General features: G+C 41.5%; 1 protein-coding gene across 6 annotated transcripts in view; it reads right to left on the reverse strand.

Annotated features, from left to right (window-relative positions):
* Positions 1-3,132: 3,132 nt before the first annotated feature.
* The window catches only part of sytl5 (synaptotagmin-like 5), a 280,747-nt gene continuing 264,180 nt past the window's right edge, over positions 3,133-19,699 (reverse strand). For all 6 annotated transcript variants that reach the window (XM_038802150.1, XM_038802146.1, XM_038802147.1 and 3 more), the window contains 5 exons: positions 13,058-13,219; positions 11,072-11,180; positions 9,132-9,267; positions 8,587-8,795; positions 3,133-4,841 (listed from right to left, as the gene is read on the reverse strand). In XM_038802150.1, coding sequence (XP_038658078.1) covers positions 4,699-4,841; positions 8,587-8,795; positions 9,132-9,267; positions 11,072-11,180; positions 13,058-13,219 — 759 coding nt within the window. In that variant the 3' untranslated portion in view covers positions 3,133-4,698. The remainder of the gene's footprint in view (positions 4,842-8,586; positions 8,796-9,131; positions 9,268-11,071; positions 11,181-13,057; positions 13,220-19,699) is intronic.

Raw genomic sequence — 19,699 nt, forward strand, 5'->3', positions numbered from 1 at the left:
AATAATGTTCTTACAGGGAACAGATCAGTTCGAGGGAGAGTCGTTGAGGAGTCTAGTAGCTGTGGTGAAGAAGCTATTCCTATGTCTGGATGTGCGGGTCTTCAGACTTCTGTATCTTCTGCCTGATGGAAGCCTGGGTGTGAGGGGTCTCTGACAATGCTGTCTGCCTTCCTGAGACAGTGGGAGGTGTAAACAGAATCAATGGGAGGGTGGCAAGCTTGTATAATGCGCTGGGCTGAGTTCACCATACTCTGCAGTTTCTCGCGATCTTGGGCCGAGCATTTGCCATACCAAGCTGTGATGCAGCCGGATAGGATGCTCTCTATGGTAGATTTTGTAGAAGTTGGTGAGAGTCGATGCAGTCATGCCCAATTTCTTTAGCTCCTGTAGGAAATAGAGATGTTGTTGGGCTTTCTTGGCTGTTGCATCAACGTGAGTGGATCAGGACAGACTGTTGGCAATGGTGACCCCCAGGAACGTAAAGCTATCGACCATCTCCACTCCGGAGCCATTTGTATATGGAGAGGGTGTCGTGCTGCGCTTCCTGAAGTCGATGATCGGTTCCTTGTTCTTTCCAATATTTAAAGAGGTTGTTTTCAGTACACCAATATACTAAGTGATCTATTTCCCTTCTGTAGTCTGATTCATCGTTGTTTGAGATACAACCCACCACAGTCGCATCATCCGCAAATTTATAGATTGAATTGGAGTTAAATCTTGCCACACAAAGCAAGTTTTCTTGTGTTGTTGTTAAAAACTCACCATTATTCTTAGAATTCGCCCATACCAAAAAGGGCAGACATTCTAAATGGTGAACAGGGATTCTCACTCCCTGACTCCGATGCAGGCTTCGGTGGGTGCTATTCAGGTCAAACTATATTTTCAAGTTATCCCCCGGTATAACCCATACCTTCATCGAAGATTTCATCTACATACCACTTAATAGCATCGATCCTGGGTCCCGCATTGCTAAGTAAGTAAAGTAGACTTAAGAATAACCACCGTTTCAGGTTAAATTAAGTTATTTTATTATTATATTTTTTCTTTTAAAAGCTGCAATCACTGTCTTTACAGGAAAGTAAAAAGATCTTCCTTCTGGTTGGTTGAAGGGACCTTCAGGCCCACCTTGACAATCAATCTTCTTTAAAATCTGGTCGTCTTTACATGTATGCGCTGGTGAGCTCGGTTGCTATGTCCTATCTTTCCCATATACCGAGCTGTGAGAGCTGGCTCTGCTAGCTATCTCTGAGCTGACTCTGCCTCTTTAAATTCTAGTCTTCCTCAGATGTATTAGCTGTTTTAGCTCGGCTGCTATGTCTTATCTTTCCCATGACCGAGCTGGCTGTAAGCTGACTCTGCTTCCCTTGTTCCTTCTCTCCTTCTCGCTGAGTTCTGGTTTTGGTAGTTCCTGCTCTGGTCTCTGGGTTTATATTTTCTTTCTAACAGTTATTAAGGTTTTATGACCTTATTGTAAAGTAACTATATTTCACTTTGATTGCAAAAAGTATCTTTGATCTAAACATTCTAACACAACTAAGTATTCATTTTGACCTGACCTCACCTCTCGGGTCTCTGATTACATTGTTTCCTTTGTGATGTTCAAAGTTCCTTTGTGATATTCAAAAATGCTTTGGTTTCAATAGAGGTGTGAATTTTGGTTTGGTTCCTGTCATTTCTATAGTTTTATTTTCCAATTATGTCCTCAGCTCATAATTTTGACTTTGATTTTGGCTCTAAATTATGTTTCTCGTAGACTGATAGTCTCCAGTTTTCTTTAATTTACTTGGTGTCAGCAGAATTTCACCTAGGATTGTCACCAAATTCAACTGAACCTCATCCTTTCCTTTCCAGCTGCTTACTAAGAGAGTTCATTTAAATGAAGGTGTGAAACATTGCTTTTAGCGTAATGCTAAAAATCCACTTGGTTATAAATTGAAAGTTTTACATTTATCACTTAGCTCAATTGAAATACTAATCCATGCTTTTCCAGATGCTTACTAAGATAATTACTTTCAATGAAGGTGTGAGCCATTGTTTTTAGCTTCATACAAAAAACCTGTGTGTTTGCTAAGCCTGCTTGAGAGAAAGAATCTGCATTTTATAATCCTGCTCTTTGCAGCTGCTGTTAACCCTTTGTAGGATCTTTCCCTGTATCCTCTCATGTTTATCTCAGACCAGATATTGCCAGACCTCCATGGTTCATATGACACATCTTTCCACATTTTCAATAAGTGTATAGGGAGCACAGTAGAGGATTGAGCACACATCCTTGCAGGGCCCCGGTGTTGAGGACTATCGTGGAGGAGGTGCTGTTACCTATCCTGACAGATTGTGGTCTGTTGGTGAGGAAGTTAAGGATCCAGCTGCACAGGGAGGGGTCAAATCCAAGATTGCAGAGTTTGGTTATCAGTCTTGTTGGGATAATGGTGTTGAAGGCGGAGCTATTGTCTATGAATAGCAGTCTGACGTAGATATTCTTGTTGCCGAGGTGTTTGAGTGTTGAATGCAGGGCCAGAGAGATAGAATCCGCTGTGAATCGGTACAATGTGGAGAGAGGGGGTCACCTCCTTCCTCCCTCTCGCAGGTCATGGTCCCTGGTTCCCGTTTTTGAAAACCAGTAGTAACTCAGGTCCATGTGACATCATGCCTGGTGGGTGGGTGGGTCGGAATATTTGACTTTAACCATGCTAAGTGCATTTATAATACACTCAAATTGATGCAAATCAGGCTTTGTGCCCTTTCTGGGCTTGATCATGTCATCTGGGATGGCCGGGGAGTATTGCGATCGGAAATCTCCCCGACACAAATCTCGTTTTGGGTCTCTTGCGCTATTTTGTAACCATGACGGGATTTGGGTCTGCTAAATCCTGCCACTGTTCTCTGACTACAGCTGAATTAATTCTGAATGTGTAACTTGTAGCGTGTTAGAATTATTGAAACTTATCAAGAAACAACAGGATGGTTTGTGTGGGATTTTGCATGGAGAGTCTCGTTTGCGTGGGAAATTTACATGGTGAGTCTTCAGTCTTGAAGGGAATAGATAATGTTCAGGAGAATTTCAAAATTGATTGACTTTGATATATGATCTAGTTTCCTCCTAAAATCCCGAGGAGCAATGACCAAAGCAGAGTGTCTCTGGATACTTGAATTCTTTTTTATTGGACAATGTGTTTACAGTGCAGACTGCGGAAAACATACATCATTTCACATACAAATGTTCGATTCTTCATCCTTACATTTGATTACTACCATCACAGGTAGGAAAATAATTTTTGGTTTGTCCTTTATGACTTTTAGTATCTGAAAGTTTAATTTTACCAAAGTACAGTTCTGCATCCAGTTTTAAATGCCATCACTTCTTTCTTCTCCAGCTCCTAACAAAAACATGATGAACAATATAAAACCAGGTTGGGTAGCTGCAAGAGCAGAGGGATCTGGGTGTATATGTGCATAGATCGTTGAGGGTGGCAGAACAGATGGAGAGAGCAGTTAATAAACAAGCCACTTGTTAGACCTCAGCTGGAATATTGTTTACAGTTCTAGGTGCCACACTACAGGAAGGATATGAACGCATTGGAGAGAGTGCAGAAGAGGTTCACAAGAATGGTTCCAGGGATGAGAAACTGCAATTATGTGGATATATTGGAGAGGTTGGGCAGATCAGAGTAGATAAGGAGGATCTGTTCCCGCTTGTAAAAAGACCAAGAACAAGAGGACACAGATTTAAAGTGATTTGCAAAAGACAAAAATATTTTTCAGACAGCAAGTGGCTCGGATCTGGAATGCACTGCCTGGAGGTGTGGTGGAGGCAGGTTCAATCGAGGCATTCGAGAGAGCATTGTTTCTATTCAAGTAATTATCCAACATTTAGGGGTATGGGGGAAAAGCAGGTGAATGGCACTAAGTCATGATGCTCGTTTAAAGAGACAGTGATGAGCCAAATAGCCTCCTTCTGCACAATAACAATTTTGTGTTTCACAAAGGTTCTGTATGTACAGCTTCCTTTCTTTGTCACACTATCTTTAGCCAGCAGAGTAGTCAGACAGTGATTCATATAGGGCCTTCTCATTCGTTCTTGGGATTGACTTGAGCAGCATTGGTCCAGCTGTCGACCCCTTCAGTGTGAAAATGTGAGCGGCATAGAAGGCCAAGGGCCAGTGCTTTTGAAATGACCAATCCATGAATGGTGCGGAACCTGCCATTAAATAGAGCCATGCTTTGTTACAGAGATTGGGGAACTTTTTGTCTGTGCACCACCTGGTTTTCATTTACAATTCTGACCTTGCTAGAGTTTTTGAATAGAGAAAATCTTCAGCACTTGAGTTCATATGACTGAAATTGCTAACTCAGTTACATCGGAAAATAGGGACAGGCTAATTGTTGGTAGTATTCAAGACTCGAACCTTGTTGGCTACTTTTCGATGTCAAACCACTAAGCATTCCTAATTATTAACCTACGACAGATACAGTTGAATAACTAGAGGAAAGTATTTTCTCTTCCCAATTGCTGAACTAGATATTAGCTGATCCTGAATGATATTTTTTACAAAAATGAACAGTTTAAAAAATCCCAAGGAAATGATTTACAAAAATTAAAAAGTAAAATTGCTTTATTATTATTATAAAGTAATATGTTCAGTAATACAGTTGTTTGACAGTGTGTGGTATTTTAGGTTGTATTCTTTCAGTCTGTCGGGCTCAAAATCTGCGCTTTGCCATGCTGGCTCTCAGCATTATTGTGCTCTCCACAAAGATACCTGGGTTTGCTATCATTTGAAGCCAGATATGTTGTTCCTCCCCTTGAGAATCCATCCAATCAACTTCATTCCCATAGCTACGACCTGTTTTAAAAAAAACAATTATGTGACGATATTAAGCAGAGATATTGCTGGTATGGCACTTAACTAGGCATTTTCTGTTAAGCATTTATCAGTTAAATAGAGAGGCAGTGCTCAGGCCAGAAGTCTACAATACACTAGTGGAATTTTGTGCAAAACTACAAAAACATATTAATGTTACACTTTGCCATGAAAAGGAATCTGAAGTTTGCACTAATCTGTGTGGAATTCAGTAATGCTGTGAATGGAGAGCTGCTTCTTGGACTGATTTTTCTGCAAGGGCACGGTCTAAACAAGTCGATGAACTGAATGAAATATAATCTGAAACTAAGGTCTTTAATCTAAACAAAGGAAATTACACAGGTATGAGGGACAAATTGGCTGAGGTAGACTGGGGAACTATATTAAAAGCTATGATGGTAGACAGGCAATGGAATTTGTAACAAATGTGCTTTACTTTCAGATGCAAAAAAACAGAATAAGGGATAGGCCACAGTAGATAAGGAGGAATTTATTGCGTCAGAGGGTGGTAAATCTTTGGAATTCTCTACCCCAGAGGGCTGTGAGTTTGTTCAAAGCAGAGATCAATAGATAACAATGACATTAGGGGTTTCAGCAATAGTGCAGGAAGGTGGCATTGGGTAGAAAATCAGCCTTGATCTAATAATAATAATCTTTATTATCACAAGTAGGCTTACATTAACACTGTAATGAAGTTACTGTGAAAAGTCACGAGTCGCTATATTTCAGCGCCTGTTCGGGTACACAGAGGGACAATTTAGAATATCCAATTCACCTAACAGCACATCTTTCGGGACTTGTGGGAGGAAACTGGAGCACCTGGAGGAAACCCATGCAGACACGGGGAGAACGTGCAGACTCCACACAGAGTGAACAAGCCAGGAATCAAACCTGGAACCGGTCAAGGATAGGAGAGTGGACTGTGAATGAGACAGCCTTTGTTTTTGTCCAACAGGTCTGCTGAGGCTCTTTCAGCTTGTTTGAATGAGAGTGGGGTTGCAGGATTAATGAGCTGACTGACCATGAGTACAGGAAGCTTTCAAGTGGATGGGACAAAAAGGAATGTAGTGGTAGTATGGGACGGTATAATGAGGGGATTGACACTTTCCTGTGGCAAAGAGCGAGAATGCAGTAGGCTGCCAGGGTTCGGGACATCTGCTCAGGGTTGGAGAGGATATTCCACTGGGAGGATCCGAGTCATTGTGGTCCATGTAGGTACTAATGACAGGTAGAACTAGAACAAGGATCTAAGCACCAAATTAAGAACCCCAAAGGTAATAATCTCAGGATTATTAACTGAGCAATGTGCAAATTGGCACAGGACAAATAATTAGAGAAATAAATATGTGGCTCAAAGACTGATAAGAGAAGTGGGTCTGGTTCGTGGGACACTGGCAACAGTATTAAGGAAAGTGGCATCTGTACCGTTGGGATTGTCCACACCTGAACCATACTGGGACCAGCATTCTAGCAAATTGCATCACAGGGAAGGAGAGATAGTTTTTAACTAAAGGTGATCAAATTTGGGAAGATGTGGTAAATCAAAGAGTAGAGACAAGGAATGAAAGCCCCACAATGAGAAACCCCATTGACCAACTGGCGTAATGGAGAATCCCAACAGCGGATTGGGGCAGAAATGTGGTGCGGCAGGGCGGAGAAACCAGCACCATGATTTTTAAAAATTAATTTAGAGTACCCAATTATTATTATTCTTTTCCAATTAAGGGGCAATTTAGCATGGCCAATCCACCTAACCAGCACATCTTTGGTTTGTGTGGGTGAAACCCACGCAGACACAGGGAGAATGAGGGAAAATCATGTTCAACCAATTTATTGGAGTTCTTTGAAGCAGCCACATGCATTGTGGATAAAGTGGATATACTATACCGATTTCCAGAAGCCAATCAAAGGTTATTGCAGAAAATAAAAGCTCATGGTGTGGGCGGTAACATATTGATATGGAGTGAAGATTGGCTAGCTAACAGGAAAGAGTGGGCCTAAGTGTTTTTTTTCCCATTTGGCAGGATGTAACCAGTGGCATGCCATACTGGGGCCTCAACATTTCACAAATTATATAAACTTTGCTTCTGCTTTTACCAAATTAAAAGATGGTGACAATGGCCGAGCTGAAAATATGGGTGTTGAACAACCGAGTAGGATAGTGATAGATAAAGAAAAGGTGCTAAAAAGGCTGGCAGCACTCCAGGTAGAGAAGTCGCCAGGCCCGGATGGGATGCACCCTAGATTGCTGAGAGGTAAGGGAGCATATTGCATAACCGTTGACAGAAATTTCCCAGGCCTCTCAGAACACGGATTAGTCCCGGTGGACTGGAGGATTGCAAATGTAATGCCATTGTTTACGGAAGGGGCAAAGGATAACCCAGGAAACTGCAGACTTATCAATAGTAGGAAAATGGATGGAGGCTATAATACTGGATGTGATAAATATACACTTAGAGAAAAATATGTTAATACTTGACCGTCAACATGGCTTTGTCAAGAGCAGGTCATGTCAGACAAATTTAATTGAGTTCTTTGACGAAGTGACACAGGCAGTGAATGAAGGTAGTGCCGTGGATGGACTTTCAGAAAGCATTTGATATAGTGCCACATGGCAGATTGATTAGCAAATTAAAAATGTTAGGGATTGATGGGTCCTTGGCAGCATGGATTAAAAGTTGGCTAAGAGAAAGGAAACAGGGTAGGAATGGATGGGCATTTCTCAGACTGGAGACAAGTTGAAAGTGGCCCTCCCCAGGGTACAAGTGTTGGGACGCTTGTTTTTTCTGATTTATATAAATTATTTAGAAGTGGGTGTTGTGGGCAAAATCTCTAAATTTGCAGATGATACTAAGCTAGGGGGAATAGTGAATTGTGAGGGTGATGCTGAGCAACTTCAGAGGGACATTGACAAGTTGGCCAAATGGGCAGACACCTGGCAGATGAACTACAATGCAGCAAAATGTGAGGTAATGCATTTTGGTAGAAGAAACATGGGGAGACAAGATAGGCTCAATGGTACAACTCTGAGGGGAGTACAGGAGCAGAGGGATCTCGGGGTTCAAGTGCATAATTCTCTGAAGGTGGCCAGGCAAATTGAAACAGTTGTTAAGAAGGCTTTGAATTGTACATGCTTGTCCACTTCCATGTGGATTAATCTTATGCTGTGCGGATCTTTCATTTCTGTATATTTCAACACACAACACTTCACAGCTGGAACATGAGCATCATTCACAGGAGTATAGACTGATTCAAACTACTCGTAAGAGCTTTTGTCTTAACATAAAAAGCACTCTGAATCTGTCCTTAACCACCAATCTTGCATGGTCCCTTGTCCTGACAGAAAAAGGTTTTATTATCACTCTCAAAAATTGTATTATCTTTTCCAGAGACTTCATCACTTACTTGACTGAAGCGCTGCAGAGCTGCTCATATTCGTGGAACTACACCACAGTTAGGGAAGATAGGAGGTGGTTTCTCCAATTGTTAGGCTACTCCAATAAACAAAACTTGTGGCAGTTTTATAATTGCAGGGAGAAACCATATTGCCTTGTTTAATATCATCAAAAGAGCTGCATAAATAAATCTGATAAACAAGTATCATAGCTATCATTTCTACATGGCTTGAATCGGACCGAGATTGACCTTTCTCCTATTATTCAGCAAATTAGTTATTGTGGAAAAATCATGGACAAAAGTTATGGGTAAGAAGAAATAATTGAATTACCATTGCCATGGCCGAGCCGGGTACCGCCTAGAAAAACATTACTGGAAAGTGTTTCTTTGTCCCAGACCGTTAGTTCTAAGGAGACATTTTGTAGATCAGAAAGGTGTAGGCCGCTGTAGGTGAATGTGTAGTTCCACTGGGGGTTTACACTCTTTTTAAAGATAGGTGTTTTGTGCTTAGAAACTTTGTTGTTGTCAGGAAGCAAGTATCTGATTTGAAACAAATAATAAGTAACAAGAAGTTAACATTTTAGTTCAGGAACAACAAGAAGTTCACATTTTAGTACAGGTACAAAGAAAAATTTAATTCATTACACATCTAGACCTGTTCCAATATGCCTTCTATTATGAAATATTTCTATAAACTATAGACAAAGCTGATAAGAAGATAGCTAATATACAATAAAATAATAGGAGCTCCCTAAATAAGAATTTTAGTATCCCCGTTAATTATTTATAACTATTTAACTTAATTATATTCTTGGTCACAAATTATTTGCATTTGATGCCTTAAGGAACACAAGATGCTAAATGTTATAAACTTACCCTTTTACAAAGGTATCTGAAACGCCTCCTGTTCTTACCGCAGTTAAATTTTTTGCTTCCTTAATGAGCACCTCCAATACTCCACCACTCGATGCCGGGGCAGAGCTTTTCTTGCCCCCAATGAAACTTCTTTTAGCTGTGTGGAATGAGAACGTTTATATTATTTTTAATCTCATATCCAATAAACCATTCCATTTGGAAACAATTTATTGTTAAATGCCTTGATCTACATTTCTATCCAAACAAAGATTATGTTACAGGCCACAAAAGAAAAGTGAGAGCTGGTGCACTATAGTTGCATTTTTAAAATACTGAAGCTTTCGTCAAACTATTAAAGTGTCACCACATCAAAGTAAACATCAGCAGAATGAACTTTGTAATAGTTATTATTGAGATATCAAACTAGACATAAGGCATTACTTACATGTCATAAAAATACAAGTGACCAGAGACTCAGGTATATTTGGTATGGAGTTTGATTATTATGTTTGCTTTCTTTACAGAGGGAGAGGATGATGTCTGTTGTTAGTTTCTCACTACCTGAGCATCATGAACTGGCTATTCCAACTCAATTATCCTGCTATCTTAGCCAGTGTTAACAGCATAATACAATATGGTTTGGCATCTTCTACCGAGCTAAATGAGATAAAAGTATGGAAAAATGAAGTATAAAGTGTCCTTAGTGGAGCTTTAAAAATAAACTATCTTGCATGCAAGTGATAGCAATTAGAATAATACATAGAATTTAGAACATGGAATCAGGCCATTTATTCCAACCAGTTCATGTTGGCATTTACTTTCCACATCAGAAAGTATTTGCATGGTCTGTTCTTATTCCTTTTATCCTTCATCCAGCAATTCAATTTATTCATTAATGGTAACATAGTTTAACACTAATTTCATACTGCATTTTCTAATATAAAAATTGGTTCTGCCCTTATAAAGGGTATGCAATCAGTGATATGCACATGGTGCAGGCTTGGACTGAGTGGCTTGAGACGCCTTATATATGGCCTTGGGCCAAGTGCCTAATTTCAATAATTTGGTGAGCTGCCAGCACCAATTGTAACTCCAGAGGCAATTTTCCATTGCAAGGGATTAATTTTGCATTGCTTATTTTGCTGGCATTGAATCTTGGATAGAAGGAGAAAGGTATGACAATGGGAGGGGATTCAATCGAACGTACGCAGCACTACTCAGAAGTGCTGTGGAACCAGGGGGAGTTCTCATGTTACCTCCTGGCTCCATGTCAAAAATTATTCTGTATATATTTGAACAATCCTTTACTGTTCCTGAGAGTTATCAAATCTTGGCAATGTTTCTCTTGGTTTTTCTTTTATTTTTGTTTCACCTATCTTATCCTGGTCTCCACAGTTATCCATACTTCCAGACACCTATTGATTAATTTTACACTCTGAAACCACCTATTTGTCCTAATATACCATTTTTGTCTCCAGATATGAGCTCCAATTTTGCTTTGGTCAGAATGAATATTGATTGTAGCCACAACAGTTCCTTCAATTCTTGCACTTGCCTGTAGATTTCCCAACCATGATTAACTTGCATTGAACCCATTATATCTTCAATTCACACTAATTTAACATTTGCTTTTTAAAAAATCCAGTAATACAAGCTGCTCTCGCATTTCATAAGGCCTTAGCCCAAGTTTTCACGAGAGCTGATCCCGTGGAAAACTGCTGAGACCAACTGACGATCGGTCTTCCCAGTGAAGTTTGGCAGTTTTACACTCAGTGGCCATTGTTGCAAGAACAGTGTTTCTATGAAGCAGCGTCACACATGAGAATAGAAACTTTTTAATGTAATGATGTTATAATTATGCTTGGCACTGCAACATATTCCCTACTGTGTTGGAAGTAATCAGTCCAATCAGAACTCTGTATTCCACATAGAGCAGACGCAATACATGTAAATTCACTTACCTTTTCCATGTTCTGCTGGCAGGGCTAGTGTTTGACCAAATGGGGTATATCGCAAAGAAACTGTTAATTCTCCTTTATACTGTAAAACATTATCTACCGCAGCCTCAATCTATGAACAAGCAAAAGACAAGTAATTATGTGAGAACTGCATTAAAATCCACCCACTTGTAGCCATAGATTTTTTATTGTATCTCGGTTGAAGTAATCTAGTATTTATATTTTGTGCCATATTGATGAAAGAAACAATTGAAAACCAATGAATCTTGGAAGGGTTTTGTGACTCCCACAACCTCCCAAAAATCCAGGTGTCAATACAGTTTGCATTTGAACTCAATACTAATATCTAACATTAGTTGTGGACAACATTTGCTTATAGGCAGTTTTGTGAACAGCCATGGTGTGATATGTACCATGACATGAGTGAGTTGCAGAAGAACAAACAGATGACACTCTAAGCTCTGCACCTCCCTGCATCCCACCCACTTCCAGCCATTGAATTAACTGTTGATTGATTTATGGCATGTGCCTGTGCCATGATCTGGAGGACGGTAGAACTCAGATATATTATCGTCTGTGTGCTGCTCACCATACTACTGGTGAGAAGTCCCTGCTTCCTGCTTTCCACCTATTAAAGGCTCAAACATTTGTTAATGACTAAGAAGTGACTTCCAAATTTGAGTGAAGGGAAAGATACGATTTAGTTCCAAAGAATGAAACTGCTTCTAATTCATGTTAAAATAGCCGTAAGCATTTCTTAACTGAGATTGGAACTAAGGCACATTTCGGATGGGAGAGGTCTAGTATGCAGAATGATGTGCTGCACCTGATCTGCGTAATACTGATATTGTGATCAAAAATGGGTTTTGTGTTCCATTACCCGGCACAGGCATCCTTCACCTCAATGAGCACAAAACTCTGCCTCACTGTTTAAAATCATGGATCTAATATTTTTATTAAATATCATTTAAATCAAGTCAATAATGATTGTTAATTGTGGAATGGTGATCATTTGTTTCAGTTCGGTTATACAGCATTGTCTGTTTTAAGCAATGGAAAGTTTAGGAACGACAAAAAGTGTGCATTAGGACCATCTGGAGCTCTCATGCCAAATCGATGGTGAATAAATTGTGATTATATAACATTGTTCTCAAATCCAAAAATGCATAAATATATATTGCAGACAGAAAGACACATTTTCCATTTCAAATGGGGCATGTTAAGATTTGAAATGAATACTTCAAATATCCCTAAGTAGGTGGAGTACTGGAGGATTGGGGGCCGGTTTAGCTCAATTGGCTAAACAGCTGGTTCATGATGCAGAGCGAGGCCAGCAGTGCGGGTTCACTTCCCGTACCGGCGGAAGTTATTCATTAAGACCCCGCCTTCTCAACCTTGCCCCTCACCTGAGGTGTGGTGACCCTCCGGTTAAATCACCACCAGTCAGCTTTCCTCCCACAAGGGGGAAAGCAGCCTATGGTCACCTGGGACTATAGCAACTTTATCTTTACTGGAGGATTGCAATTACTGTATCCCAGTATGAGTCTGCCAAGAAGAGAGAAGTGAAGAGAAAGTTTAATCATTAATATTTTAAAAGAATATACACCTTAGCAAGTTTGTTGAAGTTGTTCCATCTCAGAACATTTTAGGAATCCATCAAATGATCACCAATTGTGGTATTGATCACTGTAGGAATCGCTATACAATTTAAAGCTGACTACAGGGTTTTCATATACTATTGGCATTTCCTTTGATGAGGTCAAGACTTTCTTTTTTTAAATTACTTACTCTCCTTTCAGCTGGGTACCTCCACAAAATGCATCATCACAGCTGATTGGGCAGTTAGGCGAGTAACCATAGCCTACGCCTCTGCCAATTTCCCTCTGAAACCTGCCAATAGCTATTAACCTGATGCAATTGTTCCTCCTGATTATTCTCACTATTTGCAATGGAAAATCTTTAATGCAACCTATTTTTTTCAAACCTCACCTTTGGCTGCAGTAGAAACCAATCCTCAATTTTATTTTCCAAATCCCAGGAATCAAATGGTATCTCCACTTCACCCAAGAAACTGTTCCGTCCAAACCTGTCATAGTGCCAGACCGACAGCTGTAGAGTTCTTGTTTCCAGTTGCGAGTGACTGATGACATACTGCAAGAATGATTACAAAAGTAATAATTTATTGAGGCTGCCATCGCTAAGCATTCTGCCCGACCAGTGCTTTGCCGTCATTTAATAGCAATTAACATAAGAAACAGGAACAGGGGTGAGCCATATGGCCCTTGAGTCTCTCCGATATTTAGCAAGATAATTTTCTCACCCAATCCAAATATCCCTCCATAGCCGTTGAGTCCAAAAATCTAGCAATCTCAGCATGAATGTACTCAATGACTGAATCAAACTGAAATGTTCATCTGAAAATGTGTCCTTATGCCTCATCCTTAAAATACTCCTGAGAATACATATGCAATCAAAGAATGGTTACAGCACAGAGGATGGCTGCCATATTGGTGCTTGTTCTCTGATGGAGCCATTGGAACCACCTGGTACCACTCCTCTGCCTTCTCTTCATAATCCTGCATATTCTTACTTTCAGATCATAATCCAATTTCCTCTTGAATACCTCGATTGAACCTGCCTCCACCACAATCTCAGGCAGTGTTTTCCAGGTCTATATAAATCCCTGCATAAAAATGTTTACCCCATTACTTCCTTAACCAATAACCTAAAATGGCAGCTGTAATTTGATCCCTTCACCAATGGCAAGTTGCTCCTGATCTACTCTGTCGACCCCCAAAGAACAAAGAACATTACAGCACAGGAATGGGTCCTTCGGCCCACCAAACTGCGCCAATACAGATTCCTTATTTAGACCTACTACTTATTGCCCAAACGAACTGTATCCCTCCATTCTTCGCCCGTTCACGTGTCTATAAAGATGCATCTTAAACATTGCTATCATGCCGGCCTCCACCACCTCCATTGGCAACACATTCCAGGCACCCACCACCCTCTGCATGAAAAGCTTTCCCTGCACTTATCCCCAAAAGATTTCCCCTCTCACTTTGAACCTGTGCATCCTTGTAATTAAGCCTTCCACCCTGGGGAAAAAGCTTCTGACTAGTCACCCTACCTATACCTCTCGTAATTTGGTAGACCTCAATCAGGTCTCTGTCGGTCCAACGAAAATAATCCGGGTTTATTCAACCTCTCTTCAAAGCTAACACGCTTCAGACCAGGCAACATCCTGGTAAACATTCTTTGCACTCTCTCCAAAGCATCCATGTCCTTCTGGTAGTGTAGCGACCAGAACAGGGTGGCACTGTAGCATAGTGGTTAGCACTGTTGCTTCACAGCACCAGGATCCCAGGTTTGATTCCTGGCTTGGATCACTGTCTGTGCAGAGTCTGCACGCTCTCCCCATGTCTGCGTAGGTTTCTTCCGGATGTTCCTGTTTCCTCCCACAAGTCCCGAAAGACGTGCTGTTAGGTGAATTGGACATTCTGAATTCTCCCTAAGGATTATTAGAAATGTGGCATAACTAAAGTTTTATACAACTGTAACATGACCTGCCCACTCTTGTACTAAATGCCCTGGCCATAAGACCATAAGACATAGGAGTGGAAGTAAGGCCATTCGGCCCATCGAGTCCACTCCACCATTCAATCATGGTTGATTTCAACTCCATTTGCCCGCTCTCTCCCCATAGCCCTTAATTCCTCGAGAAATCAAGAATTTATCAATTTCTGTCTTAAAGACACTCAATGTCCCGGCCTCCACCGCCCTCTGTGGCAATGAATTCCACAGACCTACCACTCTCTGGCTGAAGAAATTTCTCCTCATCTCTGTTCTAAAGTGACTCTCTTTTATTCTAAGGCTGTGCCCCCGCGTCCTAGTCTCCCCTGCTAATGGAAACAACTTCCCTACGTCCATCCTATCCAAGCCATTCATTATCTTGTAAGATGGCCGATGAAGGCAAGCATGCCGTATGCCTTCTTGACCACCATATCCACTTGCATTGCCACTTTTATGGAACTATGGACCTGAACGTCCAGATCTCTCTGTATGTCAATGCTCTGAAGGGTTCTGCTATTTATTGTATAATTCATATCTGAATTCGATCTTCTAAAATGCATCACCTCGCATTTGTCAGGATTGAACTCCATCTGCCATTTCTCTGCCCAACTCTCCAATCGATCTGTATTCTCTGACAGTCCCCTTCACTATATGCAACTCCACCTGTCCATTTGAATATTCCCATTTGAATATTTTCAGAAAATCTCCTTTCAATCTTTTCATCTCCAAAGAGAACAATTCCAACTTCTCCCATCTATCTATGTAACTGATGTTCCTCATTCTGGAATCATTCTCATGGAATCATTTCTGCACTCTCAAATGCCATTACATCCAAATGGACGCAAATCTCCAGATGAGGTCAAACCAATGTTTTATATAGGTTTTACATAACTTCCTTGCTTTTGTACTCCATACCCCTATTTGATAAAGGCTAGGATGCCATGTGCTTTATTAACTGCTCTCTCGACATGCCCTATCACCTTCAGTGATTTATGAGCATATGATGGAATCATTAGCAAGCTATTACAACATGAAAGAAAAGTCTGGCTGACAGGGAGCATATGCAAGATCCGTATTTGATCAAACACATTGCTAATAAAAAAGCTTTACATATTCGTGCACCACCATGCAATGTTGCATTTCTACTTTTTAATGTATGACACAGAAAACCCTCCTTGATCAGAAAATGCCAGAATTACACTGTCTGTAGCCTTTTAATTGATTTTCCTGAAATAAAGCCACAGTTCCTGTGCTGGATTTTCCGTTCCTGAGACTAAGTGTTGACACCAGGGCAGGACTCGTGGACTTTCATGACAGCAAAACTGGCGCCGAACCTGGATCGATTCAGTGACCAAACTCGTCTCCTGAAGTCATCGAATAACTCCATCAGATGCTTCAAATGTTCTTCCCATGTCTGACTAAAAATCATCAGATTGTCAATGGATACCGCACAATTGGGTAATCCTGAAACTACTTTGTTAGTTAACCGTTGAAATGTGGCTGGGGCATTTTCATGCCAAACGGCATAACTTTAAATTGGTACATACCCTTTGGAAACACAAAAGCTGAAATCTCCTTTGCCCTTTTGGATAAATGTTAAGTAAATCAGTTAGGAGATAAAAGCTGATTGTCTCACCTTCTCAGTGTAGTCCTCCAACTGTGGGATAGGATAAGAGTGTGTTCTTGTAACTGCATTAACATTTCTATAGTCCACACACAATCGTTGGATACCATCTGGTTTTGGTACCATCACTATGGGCGAGCTCCATTGGCTGCAACCCACTTCAGTTATGCCGTTTTTAAGTATACTTTAAATTTCTTTTTGACCTGTGCCAATTCTAGAGGGTAAAGTCTATATGGATATTGTTTACTTGGAACAGCATTTCCCACATCAACATCATGTATAACCATTTTAGAGGGTGGCACAGTGGTTAGCGTTGTTGCCTACGGCGCTGAGGACCTGGGTTCGAATCCCAGCCCTGGGTCACTGTCCATGTGGAGTTTGCACATTCTCCCCGTGCCTGCGTGGGTTTTGCCCCCACAACCCAAAAAAGATGTGCAGGATAGGTGGATTGGCCACACTAAATTGGCCCTTAATTGGAAAAAATAATTGGGTACGCTAAATTTAAAAAAAAAAGTATAACCATTTTAGTACTTCCCAACCGGTTTCCACAAACTTGCTATGTGATATTAATAACAGTTTCAGGTCAGTTGATTTTTTTCCTCTGGAAGGTAACCCACTAATTTATCCCAATTTTTAAGAACATCCTTGTTATCCAATTTAATTTGAGGAATTTCAAATTCAGAGTCATCTGGATTTGGTTCTTCACTTTGAGTTAGAATCACTAAAACCTCCTCCTTTTGCTCTCCGCCCCTTTCAAAAAACCTTTAAAGCATATTCACATGACACACTCGGCAAGTTTCCCTTTTATCTGGCATTCTTACCAAATAATTCACCTCATTCAATTTCCTTTCAATCTGATACGGTCCACAAAACCTTGCTTTTAAAGGTTCAACTACCACTGGTAACAATACTAAAACTTTATCTCCACTGGCAAAACTACAAACTTTTACTTCCTTGTCCGCTACCTGTTTCATCACATGCTGTGCAACTTTTAAATGTAGTCTAGCCAATTCACCTGCTCTATTTAATCGTTCCCTAAAATTTGACACGTAATCCAATAATGTAGTTTCAGACTGCTCACACACCAATTTCTCCTTAATCAATTTACCCCTCTTATCTCATGACCAAAAATTAGTTCAAAAGAACATAGAGTGCAGAAGGAGGCCATTCGGCCCATCAAGTCTGCACCGACGCACTTAAGCCCTGACTTGCACCCTATCTCCGTAACCCAATAACCCCTCCTAACTTTTTTGGTCACGAAGGGCAATTTATCCACCTAACCTGCACATCTTTGGACTGTGGGAGGAAACGCAACAAACCAATGAGACGCATGGAGAACGTGCAGACTCCACACAGACAGTGACCCAGCGGGGAATTGAACCTGGGACCCTGGCGCTGTGAAGCCACAGTGCTTTTCACTTCTGCTACCGTGCTGCCCATAAAAGGTCTGAATTTGATTGACTTATTAGGTGCATTCCTAACTGCAAACAATATGAATGGAATTCCTTTATCCCAATCCTCTGGATAACCTTGACAATAATAAACGTGTCCCGTTTGGGAACAAGAGATCAGAAAGTACCTCAAAGGGAAAGGATGGCCCCTTTGGAGCGAATTCTGCTCAAATGAGGAAACAGGCCCCGGGAGTATCAGACATACTTGGTGGGAGGACCTGAGCGCAATTCACAAAAGGAATCTAGGAAAAGCACGTAAGCTGATGGCAATCGTGTCCTGTTTGGCACAATTGCGAGGCACAGAGGAGGTCGTCAGGACGCTCCACGCAGAGTTAGAGGAAAGACATCGCATGAGTAAAGTGGATGTCAGTGACAGAGAAAGAGAGAATATGGAGTGAAGAAGGAGGCTTGCAGCAAAAGATGTAGAGGTGGATGATGCCAAGAGTGCACACCAGTCTTGTCTGGCGCACTTAAGCGGCTCCCAGACCCAGTATGAAAAGGCCTATCAGGATATGCAGCGCGCAGTCCTGGTAAAAGAGGAAACCAAGAAGCAGGTAGACCCTTTGCAAAAGCAATGCAGTGACCTGAAGGCAGCTTTAAGAGCATTCCATGCTGCCACCACTGAGCAAAGGCAAAGCACAGTGGACCATGCTAAATGTAGGAAGCAGATTGCGGAGCTGCAATCTCTGCTTTCTGTTCAAAATGGGTTCCAAACCACATTTGGGACACAAGTAGAGGAAGAGAATGGCCCAGATTGGCAGGAATTGCAGGAGACAGCCCAGCGATATGTTCAGGGAACATGTGCGCTAGAAACGCAGCAGAAAAGGAAAGCGCCCCAACCCCCCACAGAACAGATAGCACCCGCACCAATGAACCCAGTCACCACCCAAAGGAAAAAGGGCAGCACGGTAGCCTTGTGGATAGCACAATTGCTTCACAGCTCCAGGGTCCCAGGTTCGATTTCAGCTTGGGCCACTGTGTCGAGTCTGCACATCCTCCCCGTGTGTGCGTGGGTTTCCTCTGGGTGCTCCGGTTTCCTCCCACAGTCCAAAGATGTGCAGGTTAGGTGGATTGGCCATGATAAATTGCCCTTAGTGTCCAAAATTGCCCTTAGTGTTGGGTGGGGTTACTGGGTTATGGGGATAAGGTGGAGGTGTTGACCTTGGGTAGCGTGCTCTTTCCGAGAGCCAGTGCAGACTCGATAGACCGAATGGCCTCCTTCTGCACTGTAAATTCTATGATAAGCCCTCAACATTATCTTTAATGTTTAATGCCACCTTTCTAATGCTCCCTGCGATTCTGGATGGTACGCAGTTGATTTAAATTGTTTTACTCATAAGCTATCCATAACAATCCATAATTTAGTGTGGCCAATCCACCTACCCTGCACATCTTTGGGTTGTGGGGGTGAGACCCACACAGACATGAGGTAAATGTGCAAACTCCACATGGACAGTAACCCGGGATCAAACCTGGGTCTTGCCGCCGGGGGGAAGCAGTGCTAACCACTGTGTCACCCTACAAGTGCTCATCGAAATACTTATTAAATGTTGTGAAGGTTCCCACCTTTGCCACTCAGTGAGTTCCAGAGAATTCCAGATTCCAACCCACCTTGTGGGTGAAAAAGGTTTTCCTCACATGTTCTCTAAACCTCCTGCCTCTACCTTAAATCTATGCCACCTGGTTATTGACCACCTTATCTACCTGTCCAGATGCCTTGAAGGATCTATGGACATGCACACCAAGACTCCTGTGATCCTCTGTACTTGCTCAGGTCCGGCCATATTTCCTTGCCTTGTTAGCCGTCCCAAAATGCATTTCCTCACAGTTTTCAGGGTTAAATATCATTTGCCACAGTTCTGCCCATCTAACCAACCTGTCTATGTCGTCCTATAATCTAAGGCTTTCCCCCTCACTATTTATCACACCACCAATTTTTGTGCCATCTGCGAACTTACTGATCAGATCTCCTACCTTCAC

Source organism: Scyliorhinus canicula, chromosome 7 (genome assembly GCF_902713615.1).
Source record: "Scyliorhinus canicula chromosome 7, sScyCan1.1, whole genome shotgun sequence".
In the NCBI taxonomy this organism is placed as follows: Eukaryota; Metazoa; Chordata; class Chondrichthyes; order Carcharhiniformes; family Scyliorhinidae; genus Scyliorhinus; species Scyliorhinus canicula.